Source organism: Mirounga leonina, unplaced genomic scaffold, assembly GCF_011800145.1.
Source record: "Mirounga leonina isolate KUSES-001 unplaced genomic scaffold, KU_Mleo_1.0 Mir_154, whole genome shotgun sequence".
Taxonomy (NCBI): Eukaryota; Metazoa; Chordata; class Mammalia; order Carnivora; family Phocidae; genus Mirounga; species Mirounga leonina.
In genome coordinates, this window is record NW_023270389.1 from 33191016 (window position 1) to 33211093 (window position 20078).

At 37.5% G+C, this 20078-nt stretch overlaps 1 protein-coding gene across 2 annotated transcripts in view; it reads left to right on the plus strand.

Moving 5' to 3' along the window:
* LOC118014264 (membrane cofactor protein-like) overlaps positions 1-20078 on the plus strand; it is a 45466-nt gene that overhangs the window by 7203 nt on the left and 18185 nt on the right. For both annotated transcript variants that reach the window (XM_035010438.1, XM_035010439.1), the window contains exons 2-5: positions 1201-1386; positions 1773-1875; positions 14702-14796; positions 15968-16165. In XM_035010438.1, coding sequence (XP_034866329.1) covers positions 1201-1386; positions 1773-1875; positions 14702-14796; positions 15968-16165 — 582 coding nt within the window. The remainder of the gene's footprint in view (positions 1-1200; positions 1387-1772; positions 1876-14701; positions 14797-15967; positions 16166-20078) is intronic.

Sequence of the window (20078 nt, forward strand, 5' to 3'; positions counted from 1 at the left end):
ATTAAAAAAATCAGTGTTCTGAGCAAGAGAAGCAATTTTATTGTAAAACAGTGTGATATTGGGTGCAGTTATCATAGTGTATAAAGGTTACAGAGCAAGTTGTAAACTGCACATTTTTTAAAGCATGTCTTATAAATTGAGCATGCAAGGAAGAAGAAATACTTCAAATTAGTTGAATGGTTAAACCATCCAATTGACATTTCTTTTTCCAAACAGATCACTATATATGAAAGTCATATTTGGAATTCTATCTTCTTTATCTGCTTCCAAGATAGTTACTGAAATTGAATGCAAGGAAGACTTGTGTTACGTAATCAGGGGCATGCTGTTACTTGATTTCTTTCTTGGTGGTTCCATGATTTCTAATGATGTTATGCATTTCTAGCTAGCATGGAATTATATAGCATTTCTAGCTGAAGGAATGCGGGATCCATTGATCAGTGGAGGAAGATGAAATTATATTTAAAATAATGCCCCCCAAAGCAACATTTTTTCTTGTAAGGCTGTTCATACTAAATTTTGATATTTAAGTGGCATCTGTTCACTTTTGAGAAGCTTGGTTCACTCATATGAAGTATGAAATGAAGTCTTATATTAAAGACTTTAGTGCGTTTTAATCTTGATCTATGAACTACATAATGCTATTTCATAATCATTTGATACTCTAGCATTTCTGAAGTACCCACTGGGTACTGAGTGCAGTAGAAAAAGAAGACCTATGATCTCTGACCTCTAGAAACTTGTCTTCTGCAACGAGGAGACTGAGCCTGAAGTGATAAATTGTCATTAGTTTGTTTCAGACTATGGAAGAGTAACCAGAGCAGAGTGCTGTGTACTACAGAAGGATTTTTAGAGGAGAGGCGAGTTTTGAAATGAATTTAGAAAAAAGTGGGAAAGGATGCTTATCTACATAATATTGTTAAGACCTAAACCATTGATTTTGTTTGTTCAATTTATTGTTGAAAGAAAATTCATCTTATTCCCCCACAAATCAAAACCTAGTAGGATGTTACTGAAAATAAGCAAGGCACATCCTCAACTACTATCACCACTTGGGTAAAAGCGTGGAAGAATCATTTAAAATCTTGCCAAGGATCTTTCCATTTATTCTGTATTACCTGTCTGCTGGGAAACCATAGTCCCTAGTTGGTGAAAGAGATAAAATACTTCATTTTCATGTTCTTGTTTTCTTATTCCTAGATGCCTGTGATGCTCCTCCGAGATACAGCTCTATGAAGCCAAATGTTACTAAACCCATTTATAATCCTGGGGACAGAGTATACTTCCAGTGTCGACCAGGATACAAGTTTATGTCACCTTCTCATTCCGTATTTTCCGTTTGTCAGCATGATAACACATGGACACCTCTCAACGAGGCTTGTACAGGTAAGTGTACAAAACTTTTTTTTTTAAATTATTCTAGAGATTTCACACATTGTAGGTTGCATACTGCACTAGTGCAGTGATTGTTTTCTCATGTGAATGTAGGTTTTAGATAGCAATGTAGTTTTTCAGGCTTTGAAAAATCTCCAGGGAATCTTTCTTGGCAATTGGTCACCTGGTTAAATGTGAAATTTAAGTTTGGCTTCATAATAGTTAAAGAAAGAAAATAGCACTCTCATGAATTCAGAAGAACAATGTAGAATTTTGATTTTTAACTTACATGTTTTGAAATTGCTATGAAATATGCTAATTTAAACATTTAAGCATTTAAGCATTTTGAAATGTTTTGAAATCACTGTGAAACAATGAATTTATAAATTTTCTTTTAGAAAAATTATGTCAACATCCAGGAGAACCTGTAAATGGCCAGGTAGTCGGTGTAAATGGATCTTTTATCTTTGGTTCACAAGTTCATTATTCTTGTAATGAGGGGTAAGTTGTTCCTTAGAGGAAATAAGATAAATACTACTAATTCCATTTTTGTTTTGCTTCTCTTAAGCATTCCCATAAAGTTGATTTCTTTCGTTTTATGTGACAAGTTATACTTATAGCCTAACAAGTCTCAGGCTTTTTATGAAACTGAGAAGATGTGTAATTAGTAGAAAGAAATATAAATTGAAGAAAAGGAAAATTCTATAATATTTACTATAAACATATTGTAAGCATTAACGATGATGACTTCATTTTTGACAATAAAGTGCACCCTATTTAAAATGATAACTCTCAAAGTTGATGTTGGTGTTATAGAAATGGGAGGTCAAATTGCCAACTGTAGATATTCTTATATTGAGACAATTCTAAGGTGTTACCATGTCAAAATTCACGTGGTTAGCTTGGATCATTATGTTGATCAGGATTTGTTAGTTGGATTTTTGTGACTGCTACAAAGTTTAAGTATCTCAAAAAGAGATACTGAGCACTTAAGAATAACAGCCTTGTGGGGCGGAGCAAGATGGCAGAGGTGTAGGAGACCTGGACTTCGTCTCGTCTCAGGAATTCAGCTGGATAGGGATCAAACCATTCTGAACACCTACAAACTCAACAGGAGATGGAAGAAAAGAATAGCAACAAGTCTCTGAACAGAAAAGCGACCACTTTCTGGAAGGTAGGACGTGCGGAGAAGTGAATCCGAGGCGACATTCGGGAGGATAGGTGGCGGGGGAGGGGGCCTCCGTCAGCCGCTTCTGGCAAGTGATAGAGCCGCGGAGCACAAAATCGGAACTTTTAGAAGTCGGCTCCGCTGAGGGATGTCGCTCCAGTGGCTAAGCGGGGGGTGGAACCCTCGCTGGACAGTGGGGTCTCAGGACCCTCGGGGTCACAGAAAGACCAGGGGTGCCTGAGTGCAGCAGAGCTCCCAGGTATCGGAGCGGGGAAGCCGGCTCCAGAGATGGAGGCGACGCGCGGCTCTCAGCTTGGGGTTGTCATAAACCGTGATCCGCGGCACAGTCGGGCCACTGCTCCTCCAGCAGGGACCCAACAAGCGGCAGATCCGGGAAGACTCCCCTTCTTCCCCCAGGAGGAGCACTGGGAGCGCACCGCAGGGATCTGCTGGGTTTGGAGACTCCACATGGGGTCGTGCGCCAGAGATAGAAACGCTCGGTCACAGGCCGGGTGAGCACGGAGTGCGGCCGGAGAGCGGGGAGACGGGAGTGACTGACTGCTTTTCTCTGGGGGTGCACTGAGGAGCGGGGCCCCGAGTTCTCGGCTCCTCCGGGGCAGAGATTGGGAGGCTGCCATTTTCACTCTCGTCCTCCAAAGCTGTACGGAAAGCTTGCAGGGAACAAAAGCTCCCGAGAGCAAACCCGAGCACATTACTCAGCCGGGACCTGGCAAGGTCGGGGCAATTCCGCCTCCGGCAAAGACATTTGGGAACCATGGCAACAGGCCCCTCCCCCAGAAGATCAGCGAGAACAGCCAGCCAAGATGACTACCGATCAATGAGAACAGCAGAACTCCAGTGCTAGGGGAATAATGCACATAGAATCCATGCCTTTTCCCCCATGATTCTTTAGTCTTTCAAAGTTAATATTTTTTTTTAACTGTCTTTTTTTTTTTTTGAATTTTTCTTTTTCCCTTTTTCAACCAACATCTTATCGATCCCTTTTTAAAAAAAATTTGTATTTTTCATTTTTAGAGTCATATTCTGTCCCTTCATAGTAGTTACCCTTATTTTTCGCATATATATAAGTTGTTCTTTCTTTAAAATTTTGAGATAGTTTCTTCTAACAGATCAAAATATACCCTAAATCTCCAGTGTATGGTATTGTTCTACTCTCCTGCCTGATCACGTTCTCTCCCTTTTTTTAAAAAATCCTCTTCTTTCTTTTTTCAAACAACTTCTTATCAATCCCTTTTATAAAACTTTTTATAATTTTCATCTTTACATTGATATTCCATCCCTTCATCATATCAGCGCTTATTTTTGTACATATATAAGTTTTTCTTTCTTTAAAATTTTGGGAGGCACTTTCTTCTAACAGACCAAAATACACCCCAAATCTGATATGTGGCACTGATCTATGCACCGGCCTGATTATATTTGATCATATTCTGGTTTTTTTTGTTTTGTTATGTTTTTGTTTGTTTTTATCTTTTTCTTTTTCTTTTTCTTTCTTCTTTCTTTCCCTTTCTTTTCCCCCGGCCTCAGGTCTTTTCTGATTTGTTTAGAGTATATTTTCTGGGAACGTTGTTACCCTGTTAGCATTTTGTTCTCTCATTAATCTATTCTCCTCTGGACAAAATGACAAGATGGAAAAAATCACCTCAACAAAAAGAACAAGAGGTAGTACCAACTGCCAGGGACCTACTCAATACAGACATTAGTATGATGTCGGATCTAGAGTTCAGAATCATGACTTTAAAGATAGTAGCTGGGCTTGAAAAAAGCATGGAAGTTATTAGAGAAACCCTTTCTGGAGAAATAAAAGAACTAAAATCTAACCAAGTTGAAATCAAAAAGGCTATTAATGAGGTGCAATCAAAAATGGGGTCTCTAACTGCTAGGATAAATGAGGCAGAAGAGAGAATCAGTGATATAGAAGACCAAATGATGGAAATTAAAGAAGCTGAGAAAAAGAGAGATAAACAACTACTGGATCACGAGGGCAGAATTTGAGAGATAAGCGATACCATAAGATGAAACAACATTAGAATAATTGGGATCCCAGAAGATGAAGAAAGAGAGAGAGGGGCAGAAAGTATATTGGAACAAATCATAGCAGAGAACTTCCCTAATTTGGGGAAGGAAACAGGCATCAAAATCCAGGAGACACAGAGAACCCCTCTCAAAATCAATAAAAATAGGTCAACACCCCGACATGTAATAGTAAAACTTAGGAGTCTCAGAGACAAAGAGAAAATCCTGAAAGCAGCTCGGGAGAAGAAATATGTAACCTACAATGGTAGAAACATTAGATTGGCAACAGACCTATCCACAGAGACCTGGCAGGCCAGAAAGGACTGGCATGATATATATTCAGAGCACTAAATGAGAAAAATATGCAGCCAAGAATACTATATCCAGCTTGGCTGTCATTGAAAATAGAAGGAGAGATAAAAAGCTTCCAGGACAAACAAAAACTAAAGGAATTTGCAAACACAAAACCAGCCCTACAAGAAATATTGAAAGGGGTCCTCTAAGCAAAGAGAGAGCCTAAAAGCAACATAGACCAGAAAGGAACACAGACAATATACAGTAACAGTCACCTTACAGGCAATACAATGCCACTAAATTCATATCCTGAATAGTTCAATAGTTACCCTGAATGTAAATGGGCTAAATGCCCCAGTCAAAAGACACAGGCTATCAGATTGGATTAAAAAACAAGACCCATTGATATGCTGTCTGCAAGAGACTCATTTTAGACCCAAAGGCACCCCCAGATTGAAAGTGAGGGGGTGGAAAACCATTTACCATGCTAATGGACACCAAAAGAAAGCTGGGGTGGCAATCCTTATATCAGACAAATTAGATTTTAAACCAAAGACTGTAATGAGAGATGAGGAAGGACACTATATCCTACTTAAAGGGTCTATCCAACAAGATCTAACAATTGATAATATCTATGCCCCTAACATGGGAGCAGCCAATTATATAAGGCAATTAATAACAAAAACAAAGAAACACATCGACAACAATACAATAATAGTGGGGAACTTTAACAGCCCCGTCACTGAAATGGACAGATCATCTAAGCAAAACATCAACAAGGAAATAAAGACTTTAAATGACATACTGGACCAAATGGACTTCACAGACATATTCAGAACATTCCATCCCAAAGCAATAGAATACACATTCTTCTCTAGTGCCCATGGAACATTCTCCAGAATAGATCACATCCTAGGTCATAAATCAGGTCTCAACCGGTACCAAAAGATTGGGATCATTCTCTGCCTATTTTCAGACCACAGTGCTTTGAAACTAGAACTCAGTCACCAGAGGAATGTCGGAAAGAACTCAAATACATGGAGGCTAAAGAGCATCCTACTAAAGAATGAATGGGTCAAGCAGGAAATTAAAGAAGAATTTTAAAAATTCATGGAAAGCAATGAAAATGAAAACACAGCTGTTCACAATCTTTGGGATGCAGCAAAGGCAGTCCTAAGAGGAAAGTATAGAGCAATACAAGCCTCTCAAGAAACAAGAAAGGTCTCAAGTACACAGCCTAACCCTACACCTAAAGGAGCTGGAGAAAGAACAGCAAATGAAGCCTAAACGCAGCAGGAGAAGAGAAATAATAAAGATCAGAGCAGAAATCAATGAAATAGAAACCACAAGAACAGTAGAATAGATCAATGAAATTAGGAGCTGGTTCTTTGAAAGAATTAACAAGAATCTTAAACCCCTGGCCAGATTTATCAAAAAGAAAAGAGAAATGACTCAAATCAACAAAATCATGAATGAGAGAGATTATAACCAACACCAAAGAAATACAAACAATTATAAGGACATATTATGAGCAACTCTATGCCAGCAAATTAGATAATCTGGAAGAAATGGATGCATTCCTAGAGATGTATCAACTACCAAAACTGAACCAGGAAGAAATAGAAAACCTGAACAGACCTATAACCAGTAAGGAAATTGAAGCAGTCATCAAAAATCTCCCAACGAACAGAAGCCCAGGGCCAGATGGCTTCCCAGGGGAATTCTACCAAACATTTCAAGAAGAATTAATACCTATTCCTCTGAAACTGTTCCAAAAAATAGAAATGGAAGGAAAATTTCCAAACTCGTTTTAGGAGGCCACCATTACCTTGATCCCCAAACCAGAGAAAGACCCCATCAAAAAGGAGAATTACAGACCAATATCCTTGATGAACATGGATGCAAAAATTCTCACCAAAATACTAGCCAATAGGATCTAACAGTACATTAAAAGAATTATTCACCATGACCAAGTGGGATTTATCCCTGGGCTGCAAGGTTGGTTCATCATCCAGAAATCAATCAATGTGATACAATACATGAACAAAAAAAAGAACAAGAATCATATGATCCTCTCAATAGATACAGAAAAAGCATTTCACAAAGTGCAGCACCCTTTCTTGATCAAAACTCTTCAGAGTATAGGGATAGAGGGTACATACCTCAATATCATAAAAGCCATCTATGAAAAACCTACAGCGAATATCATTCTCAATGGGGAAAAACAGAGCTTTCCCCCTAAGGTCAGGAATGTGGCAGGGATGCACACTATCACCGCTGCTATTCAACATAGTATTAGAAGTCCTAGCCACAGCAATCAGACAACAAAAAGAAATCAAAGGCATCCAAATCAGCAAAGAAGTCAAACTCTCACTCTTTGCAGATGATATGATACTTTATGTGGAAAATCCAAAAGACTCCACCCCAAAACTGCTAGAACTACAGGAATTCAGTAAAGTGGCAGGATATAAAATCAATGCACAAAATCAGTGACATTCCTATCCACCAACAAGACAGAAGAAAGAGAAATTAAGGAGTCGATCCCATTTACAATTGCACCCAAAGCCATAAGATACCTAGGAATAAATCTAACCAAAGAGGCAAAGGATCTGTACTCAGAAAACTATAAAATACTCATGAAAGAAATTGAGGAAGACACAAAGAAATGGAAAAACGTTCCATGCTCATGGATTGGAAGAAGAAATATTGTGAAGATGTCAATGCTACGTAGCGCAATCTACACATTCAATGCAATCCCCATCAAAATACCATCCATTTTTTTCAAAGAAATGGAACAAATAATCCTAAAATTTGTATGGAACAGAAAAGACCCCGCATAGCCAGAGGAATGTTGAAAAAGAAAAGCAAAGCTGGCGGCATCACAATTCCGGACTTCCAGCTCTATTACAAAGCTGTCATCATCAAGACAGTATGGTACTGGCACAAAAACAGACACGTAGATCAGTGGAACAGAATAGAGAGCCCAGAAATGGACCCTCAACTCTATGGTCAACTCATCTTTGACAAAGCAGGAAAGAATGTCCAATGGAAAAAAGACAGTCTCTTCAACAAATGGTGTTGGGAAAATTGGACAGCCGCATGCAGAAGAATGAAACCGGACCATTTCCTTACACCACACACAAAAATAGACTCCAAATGGTTGAAAGACCTAAATATGAGGTAGGAGTCCATCAACATCCTATAGGAGAACACAGGCAGCAACCTCTTTGACCTCAGGCACAGCAACTTCCTAGAAACATCGCCAAAGCAAGGGAAGCAAGGGCAAAAATGAACTATTGGGACTTCATCAAGATAAGAAGCTTTTGCACAGCAAAAGAAACAGTCAACAAAACCAAAAGACAACCAACAGAATGGGAGAAGATAGTTGCAAATGACATATCAGATAAAGGGCTAGTATCCAAAATCTATAAAGAACTTATCAAACTCAACACCCAAAGAACAAAGAACCCAATCAACAAACGGGCAGAAGACATGAACAGACATTTTTCTAAAGAAGACATCCAAATGGCCAACAGACACATGAAAAAGTGCTCAACATCGCTCGGCATCAGGGAAATCCAAATCAAAACCTCAATGAGATACCACCTCACACCAGTCAGAATGGCTGAAATTAACAAGTCAGGAAACGACAGATGTTGGTGGGGATGCGGAGAAAGGGGAACCCTCCTATACTGTTGGTGGGAATGCAAGCTGGTGCAACCACTCTGGAAAACAGTATGGAGGTTCCTCAAAAAGGTGAAAATAGAGCTACCATACCATCCAGCAATTGCACTACTTGGTATTTACCCCAAAGATACAAATGTAGGGATCCAAAGGGGTACGTGCACCCCGATGTTTATAGCAGCAATGTCCACAATAGCCAAACTGTGGAAAGAGCCAAGATGTCCATTAACAGATGAATGGATAAAGAAGATGTGGTAAATATATACAATGGAGTATTATGCAGCCATCAAAAGGAATGAGATCTTGCAATTTGCAATGACGAGGATTGAACTGGAGGATGTTATGCTGAGCAAAATAAGTCAGTCAGAAAAAGACATGTATCATGACCTCACTGATATGAGGAATTCTTAATCTCAGGAAAGAAACTGAGGGTTGCTGGAGTGGGGGGTGGGGTGGGAGGGGTGGGTGGCTGGGTGAGACAATGGGGAGGGTATGTGCTATGGTGAGCGCTGTGAATTGTGCAAGACTGTTGAATCACAGATCTGTACCTCTGAAACAAATAATGCAATATATTTTAAGAAAAAAAAGAAGAGGAAGATAGCAGGAGGGGAAGAATGAAGGGGGCAAATTGGAAGGGGAGACAGACCATGAGAGATGATGGACTCTGAAAACAAACTGAGGGTTCTAGAGGGGAGGGGGATGGGAGGATGGGTTAGCCTAGTGATGGGTATTAAAGAGGGCACGTTCTTCATGGAGCACTGGGTGTTATGCACAAACAATGAATCATGGAACACTACATCAAAAACTAATGATGTAATGTATGGTGATTAACATAACCATAAAAAAATTTAAAAAATAACAGCCTTTGTTCTATAGGGCTCTTTTAATAATATATATTGGGGATACTGGGCATTTATGAAAAATGTTCACCTAGAGGATAAATGGAATACAATATGGAAATGTATCTGATTTTTTTTTTTTTTTTTTTGAGAGAGAGAGCGCATGCATGTGAGTTGTGTGGGAGAGGGGGCAGAAAGAGAGGGAGAGAGAGAATCTTAAGCAGGCCCCACTCTCAGTGCAGATCTGGAAGCCGGGCTTGATTTCACAACCCTGAGATGACCTGAGCTCAAATCAAGAGTCAGACGCTGAGCAACTGAGCTACCCAGGTGCCCCGCATCTGATTTTTTTAATACTTTATACCCTGCTACTTTGCTGAATTCATTTATTAATGCTACTAACACTTTTGTTCTGGTGGAATCTTTAGGATTTTCTACAGAGAAGATCACATTATCTTCAAACTGCTAATTTTACTTCTTCCTTTCCAGTTTGGATGTTTTGGATGTCTTTTATTTCTTTTTCTTGCCAAACTGCTGTGGCTAGAATTTTCAGTCCTGTGTTGAGTAGAACTGGTAAAAGCAGGCATTCTTGACTTGTTCCTCGTATTAGAGGAAAAGCTTCCAGCTTTTCACCATTGAGTATGGTATTTTCTGTGGGTTTTTCATGAATGGCTTTTATTATCTTAAGATAGTTTCTTTGTCTTCCTAGTTCATTGAGTATATTTATCATGAAAGAGTGTTGAATTTTGTCAAATGCTTTTTCTGCATCACTTGAGACGATGATGTGGTTTTTGGCCATTCTGCTGATGTGGCATATGACATTGATTATTTTTCACGTTGAACCATCCTTGTATGCCAGGAATAAATCTCGCTTGTTCATGGTGTATAATATGCTGCAGAATTTTGTTGTTTAGTATTTTTTGATGATATTTGCATCATTGTTCATAAGAGATACTGGTCTTTAGCTTTATTTCCTTGTAGTGTGTTCATCTGGTTTTGGTATCATGTTGATGCTGATCTCATAATGAATTTGGAAGACTTCCCTCTTGAATTTTTTGGAAAGGTTTGAGAAGAATAGGTATTAGTTCTTCTTTAAATATTTGGTAGAGGGGCGCCTGGGTGGCTCAGTCGTTAAGCGTCTGCCTTTGGCTCAGGTCATGGTCCTGGGGTCCTGGGATTGAGCCCTGCATCAGGCTCCCTGCTTGGCAGGAAGCCTGCTTCTCCCTCTCCCACTCCCCCTGCTTGTGTTCCCTCTCTTGCTGTGTCTCTCTCTGTGAAATAAATAAATAAAAAATCTTAGGGCGCCTGGGTGGCTCAGTTGGTTAAGCGACTGCCTTCGGCTCAGGTCATGATCCTGGAGTCACAGGATCGAGTCCCGCATCGGGCTCCCTGCTCGGCAGGGAGTCTGCTTCTCCCGCTGACCCTCCCCCCTCTCATGCTCTCTCTCTCTCTCTCTCATCCTCTCTCTCAAATAAATAAATAAAATCTTAAAAAAAAATGTTTCATAGAATTCACCCATGAAGCCATCAGGTCTAGGGTTTTTCTTTATTGGGAGAATTTTGATTGCTGATTCAGTCTCCTTACTGGTTATAAGTCTATTCATATTTTCTGTTTCTTCATGGTTTAGTTTTGGTAGGCTTTGTCTTTCCAGGGATTTGTCTGTTTTATCTAGGTTATCCAATTTGCTGGTGTAAAATTGCTGAGTACTTTATTGTATTTTGTATTTCTGTAGAGTTGATAGTAATGTTCCCACTTAAATTTCTGATTTCAATGAATTGAGTCTTCTCTTTCTCTCTCTCTCTCTCTTTTTTTTTTTTTTTTTGGTAGTTTATTTTATTTTTTTAAATTTTATTTTATTATGCTATGTTAGTCACCATACATTACATCATTAGTTTTTGATGTAGTGCCCCATGATTTATTGTCTGGGTGTAACACCTGGTGCTTTCTCTCTTCATCTGTCTAAAGGTTTGTGAATTCAACTTTTGATTTCATTGATTTTCTGTATTGTTTTTCTCCTCTATTTTATTTATCTCCTCTCTAATCTGTAGTACTTCCTTCCTTCTGCTACCTTGGTTTAGTTTTTCTTTTCTTAGTACCCTTAGCTGTAATGTTTGGTTATTGATTTCAGACCTTTCATTTTTAAAAGTAAGCCTTTATGATCATAAATCTCCACCTTAGCACTGCTTTCACTGCATCCCATAATTTCTGGTATGCTGTGTTTTCATCTTCATTCACCTGAAAGTATTTTCTAATTTCCCTTTGATTCTTTTTTGATCCATTGGTTGTTTCAATGTCTATTTTTCACAATTTTGAGAATTTTCTGGTTTTCCTTTTAAAAAAATTTTTTTTTATTTTTTTTAAAGATTTTTATTTATTTATTTGAGAGATAATGAGATAGAGAGCATGAGAGGGGGGAGGGTCAGAGGGAGAAGCAGACTCCCTGCTGAGCAGGGAGCCCGATGCGGGACTCGATCCCGGGACTCCAGGATCATGACCTGGGCTGAAGGCAGTCGCTCAACCAAGTGAGCCACCCAGGCGCCCCTGGTTTTCCTTTTAATACTTGTTTCTAACTTCATTCCATTGTGGCCGGAGAAAATATTTTGTATGATATATATTTTTTTAAATCATTGATTAATTAATATTATTTTGTGGCCTAACATAATTATCTTATTAATTATTTATTATATAATTATGTTATTAATAACATTAACTTATCTTATTGATTTGTGGCCTAGCATAGTGTCTGTCTTGGAAAGTGTCCCATATGCACGTGAGAGGAACATGTATTTTGTTTTTGTTGGGTAGAATGCTCTACATATGTCTGTGCCATCTCATTGGTTTATTGTATTGTTGAAGTGCTCTATTTCCTTATTTTCTTTCTAGTTGTTCTTTCCACTCTTGTGAGTTGGGTATTGAAATCTCCAACTATTAGTATAGAAATACCTATTATGAGAAATGTGTAGTCCCTCTTTTAATCCTGTCAGTTTTTGTTCATATATATTTATGTCATGGCATTAGATATATAAATGTTTATAATTGTTATATTCTTTCTGTATTTAACCTTTACTAATATAATGTCCTTTTTTGTTTCCTATAATCATTTTTTATTTAAAGTCTATTTTGTCTGAAATATAGCCACCCCTGCTCTCTTTTGGTTACTGTTTGTAACCAAACTATTTCCATCCTTTCAAGTTCAACTCATATATGTCTTTGAAGCTTAAATGAGTCTCTGGTAGATACTGTATAGTTGGATGATGTGTTTGTATCCATTCTGCTGATCTCTGTCTTTTGCTTGGAGAGCTTAATCCATTTACATTTAAAGTAATTACTGACATGGAGACACTTCTGAAATGTGCTATTTTTTTCTATATTCCTTATAGCTTTTTATGTCCCTCATTTCCTGTATTACTGTTTTATTTTGTCTGTAGTTGATTTTTGTAGTGAAATGTTTAAATTCCACTCTCATTTCCTTTTGTGTATATTCTATAGCTATTTTGTTTGTAGTTACCATGGGGACTACAATTAACATCCTACAGTCCTAGCACTCCAGTTTGAACTTCAGTAAATTACAAAAACTGTTCATTTACAGCTTCAGCCCCACCCTTTTTGGCTATTGATGTCATAGTGATCTCTACACTAATAATTGTAATACTAGCTTCTACACTAATAATGTATTTTATTCTGAAAGATTACTGTCTTGGGGTGCCTGGGTGTCTCAGTTGTTAAGCATCTGCCTTTGGCTCAGGTCATGATCCCAGGGTCCTGGGATCGAGCCCTGCATCGGGCTCCCTGCTCAGCGGGGAGCCTGCTTTTCCCTCTGCCTGCCACTCCCTGTGCTTGTGATCCCTCTCTCGCTGTCTCTCTGTGTCAAATGAATAACTAAAATCTTTAAAAAATAAAAAAATAAAAGATTGCTGTCTTAAATCACATAGAAGACAAAAATTTTATTTACAAACCATTGTTAAAATAATACTAGCTTTTATAATTGCCCAGGTATTTACCTTTAGTGAGATCTTCATTTATCCATACAGCTTCAAGTTACTTTCTAGTGTCCATTCATTTGACCTTGTAGACTTCCTTGGACATTTCTTGCAAGTGAGGTCTAAATGGTCACAAACTTCCTCAGGTTTTTTTTTTTTTTAACTGGGGAAATCTTAATTTTCCCCTCACTTTTAAAGCACAGTTTTGCTGGAGAGGAATTTTGTTTGCCAGATTTCTGTTCTTTTAGCACTTGGAATATTCAGTCAGCCCCCTGTCTTCTGGCCTCCAAGTTCCAGATGTGAAATCTGCTGATAATCTTATTTAGGATCCCTTGTAAGTGATGATTCACTTCTGTCTTCCAGCTTTCAAGATTCTCTCTTGGTCTTTTGGAAGTTTGATTATTATGTGTCTTAGTGTGGGTCTCTTTGAGTTCATCTTACTTGGAATTTTTGAGCATTTTAGATATTTATATTCACATCTTTCATCAAATTTGGAAAGTTTCCACCATTGTTTCTTCAAATATTCTCTGTGCCTTTTCGATCTTCTGAGAGTCTTACAGTGTATATCTTTGTCTGCTTATTGGTGTCCCAACAGTCCCTTTGATTGCGTACTTTTCTTCAGTCTTTTCTCTTTCTGCTCAGTAGTTTCAGTTTGCCAGTTCTTTCTTCTGCATGCTCAAATCTGTATTTAATTCCCCTGGTCAAGCCCCACATCGGGCTCCCTGCTCAGCAGGGAGTCTCTTCCCTCTGCAGCTCTCCCCAGCTTGTGCTCTCTCTCTCAAATCAATAAATAAAATCTTAAAAAAAGAAAGAAAGGCAGGAGCCTATGCTTCTATGTATAGAAGTGAATGTGTAAGGTGATTGCTGGAGATAGCAAAGTGGCCAGACTGACAGATATGACAGATTTATTTAGACATCTTTGCTCTAGGTCAATGTATATTTAAATGCAGAAACTCTTTATTTGGTTAAATTACAGATATGGTTAGCATTCTCATTATATGTCATGTAAAGAACTTCTTCTGGGCGCCTCGGCTCAGTCGTTAAGTGTCCGCCTTCAGCTCAGGTCATGATCCCGGGGTTCTGGGATCGAGCTCTGCATCAGGCTCCCTGCTCGGCGGGAAGCCTGCTTCTCCCTCTCCCACTCTCCCTGCTTGTGTTCCCTCTCTCGCTGTGTCTGTCTCTGTCAAATAAATAAAGTTTTTTTTAAAAAAAGAAGAACGGCAAACTACTGTAGCATAAAGAAACAACCATGTAAAAATTTTTTTTCATTATTATATGCATCTTGTTAACTGCTAGAGAATCCAGTAACTTTTTCTTTTCTCATTTAGCTTTCGGTTAATTGGAAAAAGAATTCTATATTGTGAACTTTCTAGTAATGACGAAAATACAGTGACTTGGAGTGATGATCCCCCACTATGTTCAAGTAAGTGTATTCTTTCATTAGAATCTAGAGTACTAGTTCTTAAAATTTTGTTGTTGGGATCCCTGTATGCTTTAAAACTGGAAATCCCAAAGCACTTTTTTTTATGTGGGTTATGTCTATTGGTAGTCATTATATTGGAATTAAAACAGAGAAATTTTTAAAATAAATATTTATTAATTCACTTTTAAGAACTGTAAGCTCAATGCATGTTAATATATGCCACATATTTTTTTATAAAAAAGCAGAATTTTCCAAAGGAAAGAATAGTGGCATTGTTTCACAATTTGGCAAATCTCTTCAAAATCTGGCTTAAAGGAAGATGTCTGGATTCAGTCTGTTGTGTTATCACAATTTGGAGTATCTGGATAATTTCACCGTAGACTCATTAGGATGAACGTGAAAACAGACAGTAGTATCTTGATACTATAAGCTACCGATTTAGTGATTGGATATACAGTTGACCCTTCCAACAACACAAATTTTAACTGTTTGGGTCCACTTATTTGTGGTTTTTTAACTGTACAGTACTATAAATGTATTTTCTCTTCCTTGTGATTTTCTTAATAACACTTTTTTTCTCTAGCGTATTTTATTGTAAGAATATAGCATATAATACATATACAGAATATATGTTAATCATCTGTTTAAGTTCTTGGTAAGGCCTCTAGTCAATAGTAAGCCATTAGTAGTTAAGTTTTGGGGGAGTCAAAAGATATATGGGAAGTTTCAACTGTGCAGAGGATTAGTTCTCCTCACCCCTTTGTTGTTCAAGTGTCAAGTATATTTATAAATTATAATGCATTTCTCAGCACTGAGTTTTATTTTTAATCACAAGCATATTTTCTCACTAAATTGTCAGCATCTCTCACAGTGAGAACTTAAAATGGCTTTCCAGATAAATATAGGTATTTTATATAGGTGTCTTACATAGGTATTTAAGAAAATGAGTTTTACTAAAGCTCACGTCTACATTACTGGTTTGAATTTGGGATAATATATTTTCTCACAGAAACTTTTTTCTAAATGGATGTTGGAGTTACAGCTAGCTTGTGGAAATCATGTATCAGTGAATTTATTCAAGGCAGTTCATAGGACTTCACTAATGCTATCCTAATCTTTTCCTTTCCTTTTGCTTTCGTGTCCTCTTTTTTTTTTTTTTCCACTTTTTAAGAGATAATGTGTCCGTCACCTGGAAAAATACCAAATGGAAAACATACCAGTAGTGAGAAGGATGAATTTGAATATAATGAAGTGGTAACTTACAGTTGTGATCCTTCAAGTGGACCAGACGAATATTCACTTATTGGAGAGAGGAGGCTTATTTGTTCTGGTGATGGTGTATGGAGTAGTGACCCTCCTCAGTGTAAAGGTAATATTTCATTTCTTTCCTTCTTCGTTTGTAAATATTTTGGAAACACTTGGTAAATACTTACCTACAAGTAAACAAAACAGCCGCATGTGCTTGCTCCTCCCATTAAATTGGTTTCTAATTTAATTTTTTTAAAGATTTATTTATTTGTTTGGGAGAGAGACAATCTCTAGCAGACTCCCCACTGAGCGGGGAACCCGATGCAGGGTTCAATCTCACCACCCATGAGATCACAACCTGAGCCAAAATCAAGAGTCAGATGCTTAACCAACGGAGCCACACAGGTGCCCCTAATTTAGTTTAATGTAGGCCCAAGTGACTCAAAAGTAGTTCTATTTATAGAACTCCCCAGCCCTTACCCTACCTGTTCTTGGCATTCTAATTAATACACTGTGAACTCCTGTGTGTATGCATGAGTTAGGATTTTTTTCTTTGGAAACATCAAGATTCAGCATACACCTGCTTCAGAATAAGTTTTATCATGTATTACAAGAAGTCTGAGAGTTCAAGCTACAGGCACTGGTAGAGCAAATTGTGAAAGACTAACCCTCTCACAAATAAGAATGGTAAACTCTGGACAAAACATTTTAAAAATAATGTGTAAGGCTCTAGAGAGTGGCCAAAAGCAGGGAGACTCTGGAGGGAATTTGACTCTTGGAAGAAAGGACCACTGAATGACAGCAAACTATATATTCAGGTACACATGGAACATTCTCTAATACCATATTCTACACAATATGATAGTTTAAAATTTTTTTAAAAATTGAAATCATGCAGAGTATAATACCAGATCACAATGAAATGAATGTAGAAAGCAAAGAGATTTATAAAAGCCCCAAATATTTGAAAATTATGCAAGATACTTCAATCCATGAGTCAAAGGAGAAGTCACAAGGAAAATTAGAAAGTGTTTTGAATTGAATAAAATGAAAAAGACAACATATCAAAATATCACTATTTGTGGGATACAGCAGAAGCATTGCTTACAAAGATATTTACAGCCTGAAATCCTTCTATTAGAAAAAGAGAAAAGTCTCAAACCCATGATCCAAGCTTCCACCTTAAGAAACTAAAAGAGAAGAAATTAAACTCAATACCTGGGAACAGAAGGAAACAGTAAAGGTAGAAATGAACGAAATTCAAAAGAGAAAAAATTGGAGAGAACCAGTGAAACCAACCTGTGGTTCTTGGAAAAGATCAATAAAATGAATAAACCTCCTTAGCCAGACTGACAAGAAAAAAGAAAATACAAATTGCCAATATTAAGAATGAAAAAGAGGACATCACTAACAGATCTTGCAGACATTTAAAAGATAATAAGGGAACAACTTTATGCCTATAAATTTGACAACTTAAACCTCACAAAGAGAAGTGTCTAGGTCCTATGGCCTCACTGGGGAATTCTACCAAGTATGAAGGAATGAATAATAACAGCTCTGCACAAACTTTTCAAGAAAATACAAGAGAGGGAATACTTCTCAGCTCATTTTGTGAGGACAGCATTACCCTGATATTTAAACCAAACAAAAACATTGCAAAAAAATTACAAACAATATCCATAATGAATGTAGAACCAAAACTTCTTAACAGAATGTTAACAAATCAAATCCTCTCATATATAAAAATAAGAATACAGCAGGGCGCCTGGGTGGCTCAGTCATTGGGCATCTGCCTTCGGCTCAGGTCATGGTCCCACGGTCCTGGGATCAAGCCCCACATCAGGCTCCCTGCTCAGCGGGAAGCCTGCTTCTCCTCCCACTCCAACTCCCCCTGCTTATGTTCCCTCTCTCGCTGTGTCTCTCTGTCAAATAAATAAATAAAATCTTTAAAAAAAGCAAAAGAATACACCATAATCAGGTAAGATTTATTCCATGAGTGCAGCAAGCTTGAATCAAATTCAAAAATTTGTCAGTATAATTTATCATATCAAGATCCTATATAAAAGGAAAAAAAATCATATCTTATCTTATCTTATCACATCATATCTTAATAGATGTTAAAAAAAAGCACTTGACAAGTCATCATCTTTTCATGATAACATTTCTCAGCAAACTAGGAATCAAACAAAACTATCTGAACCTAATAAAAAGGCCATAGCTAGCATTATATTTAATGATGAAAGACTAATTTATTTCCCCCTAGGGTAGGAACAAGTCTGCTGTCACCACTATATTCAGCATTGTATTGTATTCAACATTCAGCAAGAGATAGAAATAGGAACACACTGGAAAGGAAGAAATAAAATATACTGTACTCACTCATGAGATGATTAGGTAGAAGATTTGAAAGACTAAAGTTTTAGCAAGGTTGCAAGACACAAGATCAATGTACAGAAATCAACTGTATGTCTACATACTGGCAATAAACCATTAGAAACAAAATGTTGAAATACCATTTGCAACTTCACACTTGTATAAATACTTGTGTATAAATTGAACAAGCATGGAGGATTTGAATGGCTAAAAACAGCTAAACACTTACTAAAAGAAGATCTTAATAAATAGAAATTCAGTCACATGAATTAGAACGCTCAGTATAATAAAGGTCAATTCTCCGTAACTGATCTATAAGTTCACAATCCCAACAAAAATCCCAGCAGAATTTTTTATATAAATTGACAAGCTGAATCTAAAATTAATATGAAAAGACAAATGAAGCAAAATACTCAAAGCATTTTTGAAAAAAATCAGAAGTCTCATTCTTCCTGGCTTAAGGACTTAATTGTAAAACATAGTATAAAGCATATAATCAAGACAGGGTGGTATTGTTGAAAGGGTAGCCTTAAAGAGCAATGGAATAGAATAGAGAGTCCAGAAATAAATCCTTCCAGATATGTCTAGTTGATCTTAGCACAGTTTACAAACAATTCAGTGGAAAAATGATAAAAGTACATGCATATTCAAAAATACCAAGAAGAATCATTAATTCATGTTAGTACACTATAAAAATGTTTACTCAAAATGGATGATAGGCTTAAATATAAAACCTAAACTATAGAAGTTTTATTAGAAAACAGAAAATGTTTGTGACCTAGCCAGAGATTTAAATACAACCGTAAAAACATGATCCTTTAAAGAAGAAAAAAATTAATGAAATAGACTTTTTAAAAGTTCAGTATGTCTGCTCTCACAAGACACTCTTAAAAGAATTTTTTTTTTTTAAGATTTTATTTATTTATTTGACAGAGTGAGAGAGGGAATACAAGCAAGGGGAGTGGGAGAGGGAGAAGCAGGCTCCCCGCTAAGCAGGGAGCCCGATGCAGGGCTTGATCCCAGGACCCCGGGATCATGACCTGAGCCGAAGGCAGATGCTTAACGGCTGAGCCACCCAGGTGCCCCGAAATGTAATTTAAACCACAATGAGATACCACTAGATACCTGTTTAGAATGGCTGAAATTAAAAAACTAAAACTACAACTAAAAGCTAAAAATACCCTATACTGGTAAAGATACGGAGCAATTGCAATTTTCATACACTTTTTATAAGAATCTAACCTGTTTGGAACACAGTTTGGTGATTTCTTATAAAGTTAAGCATATCCTTATCACACAGCTCATCAATCCAAGTAAAATGAAAACATGCTTGCATAGAAACCTGTATGAGAATATTCAGCTGCCTTAGTTATAATCACCCCAGACTGGAAACAACCCACTTGTCCTTCAACTGGTGAAATGGATTAAAAAAAAACACTGGTACATCCATACAGTGGAATACTACTCAACGATAAAAAGGAGTGAGCTCTAATCCATGCAGCAACAGGAATGAATCTCAAAGGCATTATGCTAAGTGAAATAAGCCATACTCAGTGGCAGTGATCCCATTATGACATTCTGGAAAAGCAGCTGTATAGAGATAGCAAACAGATTGGTGTTGGGCTGGTTGGTGAAGGTGGTTGTGGGGGTGGGTAGGGTTG